This window comes from Nelumbo lutea, chromosome 1, assembly GCF_056320005.1.
Source record: "Nelumbo lutea isolate HS-2025 chromosome 1, American lotus-T2T, whole genome shotgun sequence".
In the NCBI taxonomy this organism is placed as follows: Eukaryota; Viridiplantae; Streptophyta; class Magnoliopsida; order Proteales; family Nelumbonaceae; genus Nelumbo; species Nelumbo lutea.
The window spans coordinates 33,210,885-33,220,148 of NC_142684.1; the positions used below are offsets into that span (position 1 = coordinate 33,210,885).

General features: G+C 37.3%; 1 protein-coding gene across 1 annotated transcript in view; it reads left to right on the top strand.

Annotated features, from left to right (window-relative positions):
• PUR7 (purin 7) overlaps nt 1-8,994 on the top strand; it is a 33,429-nt gene extending 24,435 nt beyond the window's left edge. The window contains exons 7-12 of the mRNA XM_088964084.1: nt 4,675-4,764; nt 4,872-4,961; nt 5,196-5,246; nt 5,365-5,411; nt 8,442-8,499; nt 8,609-8,994. Of these exons, the coding sequence (XP_088820210.1) occupies nt 4,675-4,764; nt 4,872-4,961; nt 5,196-5,246; nt 5,365-5,411; nt 8,442-8,499; nt 8,609-8,665 (393 nt within the window). The 3' untranslated portion in view covers nt 8,666-8,994. The remainder of the gene's footprint in view (nt 1-4,674; nt 4,765-4,871; nt 4,962-5,195; nt 5,247-5,364; nt 5,412-8,441; nt 8,500-8,608) is intronic.
• Nucleotides 8,995-9,264: the final 270 nt, after the last annotated feature.

Genomic DNA, 9,264 nt, shown 5'->3' on the forward strand with positions numbered 1-9,264 from the left:
GACTAAAGTTATTTCGAGTATCCATGGGTCATTAAGCAATGGTTGGGATGTGGGCTGCTTACATAGAGCTACTTTGGCTGCTCATTGGAAAGGCATCCATGAAAAACTTCCTTTGTTTCTACCCTACATCAAGTATGATTTGGTTTCAGGTCTGAAAATCAGATTTTGGGAGGACATTTGGATTGGGGATTCCCCCTTGTCCGAGGTGTTCCCTTCCCTTTGAGAGAATCTGAATTGTCTAGTGTCTCTGCTTTGGTTAATTTGCTGAACTCTATGGTCTTGGGGGACAGTGGTTCAAACTCTAGAGTTTGGGCACTCAATCAGTTAGGGTCTTTCTCTTGCAAATCCTTCTTTTAACTCCGTAGTTGCTTCTGATTCCTCCCCTTCTTTCCCTATCAAGGAGATTTGGACTTGCCCCATCCCTCCTAAAGTCAATGCATTCTGTTGGGAAGTGTTCCATGGCTCCATTAATACTTGTTATCTGCTTCAGAGAAAAATACCAACTTGGTGCTTGTCCCCAAATCGGTGCTCCTTATGTAAGCTGCACGGTGAGATTGCCTTTCATCTTTTAATTTTCTGTCCTTTTGTTAACTTCATTTGGGAGTGGTTTTCCTCTTTGTTTGGTTGCAGCTGGACTCCTACTAATCTGGAATCCTTCTTAAGCTCTCACTTATTCAGGTGTTCTAAAAGGAGACACATAATCATGGGAAGATACACTAGGGCAGCAATCTCTTGGACAATTTGGGAAGAAAGGAATATGAGGATATTTGATGACAAAGAGAGGAGTAAAGAAACTGTGATTGAAGTGATAACTCTAAGGGTGGCGCATTGGGTGAAAAAACTAAAATTGTTTGCTGATTTTAAGATAGAAGACTTTTTCAGATCATGGGGAACAATTGCAAACACTGCATCTAGAAAATCTATTGCAATTGAGTCCTGGTTCCCTCTGCATGCTGGGTGGAAGAAACTAAATTTTGATGGCAGCTGTTTGGGAAATTTGGGGCCAGCGGGCATTGGTGGACAGATTAGGGATGTGAATGAAAATTTGGTTGCCATGTTTTTTTTTATCAGCAACACAAAATTGATTCATTAGATTAAAAAAAAGAGGTGCAACAAAGATTTGTGGGCACAAAAACAAAGTCCATCAAGAAACTATTCCCTATTTACAGAATTGCCCAGAACATAGTGTCGTTGAGTTCGCCAGACCATCAGGCAAACTGTTTGCAGACCTCTAATCCATCTTATTTGGATCATCATATCTTTAGAAATCTGCTTGAATCTCCTGAATTCATTCCTTAACTTCCATATGATTCCTTCCCCTTTTTTCAACCAGCCAACAACTACTTTTGAATCACCTTCAATAATCAGCTTAGTAATCCCCATTTCTTTAGCTTTCTCTACTCCATAGACTGCTGCCAATAATTTTGATCTCACCACATCTCCATGCTGAATAGGACTTGAGTACAAAGCTAGAATGTTTCCATTTTCTTCCCTAATTACCCCACCAATACCCAATGGTCCAGGATTGCCCATTACAACTACCATCAAAATTTAATTTCTTCCACCCAACACATGGAGGAGACCAGGCTTCATGAACAATCTGTCTTCTAGACGAAGAACCTGTATTATTCCCCACGATCTGCAGAAATCTTCAACCTTAAAGTCAGCAAAGAGCTTTTAAGTGCTTACCCAATGTGCTACTCTGAGAGTAATCACCTCAATCACAGCTTCTTTACTTCTTTCCTTGTCTTCAAAGATTCTTAGATTCCTTTCCTCCCAAATTGTCCAGACCACTGCTGCTCTAGTGCATCTCCACATAATTCTGCCTCTTCTTTTAGGGCAACTGAAAAGGTGAGAGCTAAAAACACCTTCCAAACAATCAGGGGAAGCCAACTGCATCCAAAAAGAGATGAAAACCACTCCCATATAAAAGTAGCAAAAGGACAGGAGATCAAAAGATGAAAGGCTCACCATTCAAACCAGACTAGAACACCACTCTCTCTTGTTCTCTTTTGTCTTCCCAAAAACCCTATCACGACCTAGGCTTTCAAGAACTGATTTAGATCAGTTTTCTTCTTTGTTTTTGCAAGAAAAACTCTGAAGAAAATCAGGTTCACTTACCTCATTTGATTCAAGCAAGTTGGATCACAGTTTTGCTGAAAACAGTGTGGCTGAACCGGCTTCACCTACACACTGAGCCATTTTCAGTGAAGGCTGGTTTTAGGAATGATTTGGGTGTGAACTTCCACCTTGGGATCTGCATATGTGGAATCCGTATCAGGTATACATCTTCCTTTTTGTTTGGTTTCAAATCTGGTCTGGTTCAGTGTAAGATCGATTTGGAAAATTTAGTTTTCAAATTCACTGGGAAATCGATTTCTGTAAGGGTTAGAATTTTTTTTGAAATTTTGCCCAGCCATCTGCATGGTTCGGCCATCTATATGATGGATTCTAAACCCTTTCAACAGATGGACCTCCAACATGTGAGTTTGAATGTGTGAAGAATGAAATGAGAGATTTGAAAGGTAAGTGAAGCGATAATGCGTCTCTCCTTCCACCTTTAATATATAGTATATTAGTTTATGATAACTCATCTATACTAGTGGATTAATAAACAAGTAAAATGTTCTTTAAGCATCTAACCTATTTGATTCCTATAAATCTTCAGTCTCGTTGTTTGACAACCTCCATGAGTGGTGACACTCATGCTGCTAGGACAACAAAAAGATCCATTAATAACTTGATGCTTCTAAAGAAATAGAATTAGGGAAGTGGTGAAATGGTAAAAAGAGCAGATAAAGAAAGGCGAGCATCTAGTCTTCCCACTGTGAGCCCTGGACATAATATTCTACTTGTCTATATTCTTCACTTAGAGTACTAGCTACATCTTATCCCCTTCTTGTTTTAGTCCTTTGAGATCCATGTCTTGAAGCTAAACTAAAATTAGGGCCTGTTCGTTTCCTCTTAACTCTTATCTCTTAAAAGGAATCTTTTAACTTTAAGAGAAAAATGGTTGTTCGTTTCCTCTTAACTCTTATTTCTTAAAGTGTAATCATACAACTTTTTGGTTTCCAATGATACCCTCAAAAAGACAAACAAAAGCACTCATATATGGGGTCAAAATAGATACTTGATAATTTTCAGAATTCAGAATTCAGAACAACATTCTCTGCATTCAGAGTTCTGAGGAAAGAAAAGTTCACCAATACCAATATATCTCTTAATGTAATCATTGCACTTTCACATGTCAGACTTCAGAGCAAATGAACATGCCCTTAGTTATGCATAATTTCATTCATTACAAGTTATTATTGTAAAATGATAATGTTTTGTTGTTTACTGTGGATTTGATCTGCTAAAGACCAAGATGATTAAAGCAGTGTTTGATGCGTCTTTCGGTCTGCAGAAAGCTCAAAAAACTAAAAAATGTTCCTTTTCCATTTGGTATCATGTAGACTGAAAGACTTGAAGATGAGTGCACAGAAAGACCGAAAAATCCGAAAATTGGGAAGCTTCAAATGATGTTTCTGGTCTTTCCACGCTGAAAATAACCTTCCCAGTTGTTTTTAACAGCCCAGTAGACCATGACATGGACCAAACAGTCTTGGTCTTTAAAGACAAGACCCCAAAAGCTCAGTGTGCCTTTTTGTCTATTGGGCTGTTGAAAGATCTACTTAGAAAGACTTGTCAAACAACCCCTAAATGTTGCTTTCTTCGTCTTCTTTTTGACTGGCTAATCACAATATGTCAGAACACCAATTTGCATGATTACTGCTTGAAAAATAGATTTTAGCTTATTGTCCGCCATAGTCCTACATCTTTTAAGGGAAATTTAGATACATTAGAGTTTAAAAGGTAGAAGCATGTGGAAGAAAGGGAAGGACATTCATGTTTGTAGAAGCAAGAAGTGGGTGATTTTTCAGAGAATATAGCATTTTATGCATACAAATTCAATATTAGAGAAATACAGATGTATCAGAAAGAAAGGAATAGTAGATCATGTACAAAGATATTTAACGTGCATTCCCTTCTCTTTCAGCATATGAACCTCCATTATACATACAAATACGTGAAACATTAATGTCCAATATGCAACCAGGACTTTTCCAAGGCATTTAATGGTTGTTAGAAACCCATTATGCTGGTTGATCCACTATAAATTCTTTTGGGGTGTGTGTGTGTGTTCCAAGGAAGGTCACATAGGGATTTAAGATCTACTCCCTTCTCTTTTAGTACATCAGCTTTTCATTCTTCGCAATGAATATGCCAACAATATTTAACATGCGACCGCAAACTCACAAAGGCACTTAATGGTTATAGAAGTTATGATTCCATTGACCTATTTTCTGTGTTTGCTGTGGTGGGTACAAACATTTCTTTTTTCTTTCAGCACATCAACTTTTCATTCTTCACAATGGATATGTCAAAACAATATTTAACATGTGACAACAAATTCATAAAAGCATTTCATGGTTATAGAAACTTGTGATTCTATGGACCTATTCACTATGAATGCTGTGGTGGTACAAGCATTTCTTTTTCTTTTTTCTTTTATTTTCTGAACAGTTTATTTCCTTGTTTAAGTATGGATATATTAATTTGTTTTATATCAAAGGACTTCTATAGATTGTTGACCAATTCCTTTTATATGTCATCTTTCTTTGCTATTTGCAGCATGTAGCTCTGGAACATGGGTTGATATTAGTGGACACAAAGTATGAATTTGGGAAGGGATCTGATGGGACAATTCTTTTGATTGATGAGGTTGGTCTTCATTTTGCCAAGAGCAGAAAAATAGTTTACTTCATAACTAAGGTTAAAAAATAGCCCACTTATTTCTAAACTCTCATATTCACTATGTTAAAATCTAGGTCCATACTCCTGATTCCAGCAGATACTGGATTTCACATTCTTACGAGGAGCGGTTTCAAAATGGTCTTGAACCTGAAAATGTTGATAAGGTACATTCCTTGTTTCAGTGCTTTTCTTGCTTCTTGCTTGTTAAGCATTTTCTGGATTTGTGAATGTATGTCATTGGTGATTGCATTGCTACACCAATATTTTGTTTCCGATTGCATAAAATAGTCTTATGCCTTGTATTCCCTGCTGCATTTTTCTTATCTCTTAGTATAAGGAAGGCATCAATTGGGAAAGCTATATTCTGCTAACAATCATGATGAATTATCTGTTTTTAGGAGTTTTTGAGGTTGTGGTTCAAGGATCATTGCAATCCATATGAAGATGAGGTAACCGATACCAAATCAGCAATGGTTCAAATTATGTTTTCCTTTATTGTTTACGCATATATATATATATATATATATATATATGTAAAATCTCACTTGATGAGCCAAAAATCTGTAGGTCCTTCCTGATGCTCCTGAAGATCTTGTTTGTGAGCTTGCTTGGCGGTATGTGCTATCAGTTGTTTATGCCTTTCAAATTAGATTGTGCTTCTATAACAAATCATCATGGTCAAATTAGATTGACCATTTGATAGAGAAGTTCTACTTTATATTTATATATTTAAGAGCGGGGAAAGGAGCCAAGTCATGTGTCATGCTTGACTCGTTTTTTACCACAACATTGTGCTAACTTTTGTCCCTAGCAATGATGTTGTATGTTGGGATTCGATTGCATCTAGTGGTGATCATGGGCCAGGCCAGGCTGGGCTTAACACCTATGATAATGGGCATAGATCAGGTCTATAATCTTAATAAATTCTATACTATATGTAATATTTATCACATATGTGATATTGATAGGTAGCTGTGAAAAAATTTTATTGATAGTCAGAAAATAATATACAAGATTAAGAGTACAAGCGAGTCCTTGGGTAAGTAGCTAGTGCTACCTCCCCCAAGTAAGCAGTTTGAGATTATAGTTGAGCTCAATACAAAGACTCCCTATTAACCCTCTATTTGGCTAAAGAATCAGCCAGCCCATTTGCCAACCACTGTACCCATTGAACTCTTATGTCCAGTTTCTAGTCAACCTTTTGATCCTGTTTAACTCATTCCTGTATGCCCAAATTGCTTTCTTATTGTCCAACAGCCATTCAATCACAACCATGGAGTCACCTTCCATGATTAACTTGTTCGAATTCATATCTCTAGCCCATTGGATTCCTTGGATAGCAGCAAAGATCTCAGCCCTTATAGAGTCTCCAAAAACCTATTAGACTTGAAAATAAAGCTACAATATGACCAATTATGTTTCTAGAAGCTCCAACCACTCTAAGGGACGTGGGTTTCCAAGGATTCTACCACAAAAGTTTAATTTGATGAAGTTTCCTTTAGGTGGAATCCATTGTTTTAGGACTCTTTGTTTTCCTTGAAGAAGATGCAGCCACTTCCCTTCACTTCCTCCTCACATCCTCAAAGGAAACAGGTGCAAATAAGTCAAGAGTCTTAACCCGATATAACACCCTGGCCATAATGCATTCAATAACTGCTTCATTAGTCCTTTCCTCATCTTTAAAGATTCTTGCATTACTTTGTTCCCATACTGTCAACATAATTGTAGCCCTTATGCTCCTCCACATAATCCTTTCTCTATTCCTTGGTCAAACAAAAGTTTTGGCATTGAAAATTCCAGCCACACCTAAAAAGAGGGAAAACCAATCCTAAATGCTAGAGACAAATAGACAGGAGATTAGTAAATAATAGCAAGCCTCACCATTGCCTTGCAAAAAATGCACCAATTTGGGAATATTCACCAATTCAATCTTTTCCTTTGTAAGGTGTCCATGGTACACCTCCCAACAAAAAGCTCCAATTTTGAGAGGAATAAGTTAGAACCAGACTTCTTTTGTGGGGAAGGTCAAAGAGCATGGAGAGGAAGGGGCAAGGGTTTGGAAAAAGGAAGCACAAGAAAAGGTGCCCAAAGGTTGAGGAATCCAAATCTGCATGACTAAGAAAGGGCCAAACGAACCCCTTTTATGACTTGCAGAAGATTGACTATATGATTAGACTCACAATCCCTGAGCTCTCTTCTCAGTCCTAGATCCGAATCAAGCCACCAGATGAAAGAGAGATTGATAGGAATTTCAAAATTGGTTCCCTTTTATAATTGGAAATAAAATACATAGATGGAAAAAAGGTCTTTCAGAGTTGAACTACCCACCCACTCAAAGGTCTTTACAAAACAAAACTTTATCCCTAGAGCATCATACCTGATATGACTTGGAAATTTTGGTAGTATAACATGGATAGCCTTCTAGGGGGAAGCATCCCAGCTGTTCATCATTCTGTGAATGCTTACTACTTGTGCCATAGCTTCCCATGATCAAGGGGTAGCCTCCACAGCCACTTAGCAGTGCGCATTCTTTGCTCCCACGTGTCCAATTCCCAGCCCACATGGAATTGGAAATTCTGTTTTGTTTTCATTTGCTGCATCATGTCACCTTTTTTAAATATGCAATTTAGTAATTTAGTTATTTGATCCACATGAACACTTGGTGGAGGTTGAGTTGTGAGGACGAATTGATTTAATTTTTTTATTTGGTGAGAGGTGTTGGGCTTGCTTCTGGTGTATGATGACTATGGTCTATGCAAGCCTTGGGAATGTGTTTGCCAGATGGTATTGGGTGGTTCAGTTTGGCTGAGTTTGGAAGGAGTACAAATGCAAATATGTAGAGCGCAAAACCTTATATTTTGTATGTATTTACGCTATACATATTTGCATTTGTACTGCTTCCAAACTGAGCCTTTTGGGCTTTGTGTTGGATGCTTATTGTGTATTACTTTAGTAGTTTCGAGCATTCTCATTTATCTTACAAAAAAATATCTTATATTTTTTTTTTCTTGGGTGCACAATGTATTATTATTTTTATCTTAAAGTTTTTTAAAAGAACAATATTGTCAGACTTGGACCTGACTGAAAGTTGAAGCAATATCTGGTGATCTTTCTGGGTCTTGGTTTATTTGACAGTTCTTATGGGCTGAAAGATTTAACTGGTAAAATCATGACCAAGTGAGCTTTCTGGTTGTCTGGTCCAAATCTGACAACGTTAAAGAAAATTCACAATACATGATCAATTCACATGTCCCTTCATCTGATATCATATCAGAGTAGGAGTTTTTTTCTTCCTTTTAGTATCAACAAAACTGTTAATAAAAAGTCAATAGAACCCTTGATAGCCATTGCTGGTAATAATTCAATTAACAGTACATGATCAGGGTTCACAAGTTTGGACAGTGGGATACAAGTGTGCTACCATTTGGGTTGACGAGGACAAACCTTTTTCCTGACCTTAAGTAATAGAGTGCACCCTTGGCTTTAAAGTGGGCTGCATGCAAGGAGGCGCCATCGATGCAAGCTGGGGTGCTATGCTGGATTTTTAATTTAATGATTCTTTAATGACTCTTCCTTTAAAGTATATTATGTTTAGTATGTAGTTTTGTGTTTCCATATCTTAGGCATTTGATTGTTTATGGCAGATATATTTTCCTGTATGAGACAATTACAGTGTCAAAATTTGAGATGCCAGGAACAAAGGTAATAAAAGTGCTGAGCTTAATTCTTTTTTTTTTTGGTAGTGCTGAGCATTATTAGTACCCGTTGCGATGTGATTGCTTATATTGGACTTTTTGTGCTTTTTCTGCAGGAGCCAATACATGACCGAATATCAAGGAATGTATCGAAGGCACTGGCATCCCTATAACGACTTAATACATTACAGATGGAAAACTATGAGTGCTGTCCAGAAGGATACTGGAAGCTAATACATGCTTATTTACAAACAATGTATCGAAGGCACTTCAATGAGCATCCTTAATTATGGACAATTCTCTCCCCCACCCTTTTCACTGGAAACGGTTAGGATTAGTCTGGAAGGAGTACAATAGTGGAAATACATACAAAATACAAGGTTTTGTACTCTACATATTTGTATTTGTGTTCCGCCTTAAGAACAATCTGGTACCAGAAGAACGAACATATGTTGTAATTTTACATGAAAATTATTTATTTTGATTTCTGTTATGAACCCAAGTAAGCTATTCTGAGAAGGTGACCAAAATCATTATTTTTTTTTTCACTTTTATGGGTGGGTAGGGGGTGTAATCTTCTAATGTCTCAGGGACAGAGACACCTGACCAGAGTCTGAAATTGACGATCTTGATAAATATGACCTTTTCAATTTGTACTTTGTAATTTTGTATAGACAAGTCAGCAGTCAGCGCTGGAAGGGAATTAAGCATAGAGTATTTATTTTTTGATGGATAGAAGCAAAATTGTTTAGCTGGTTATGTTCTATACTCA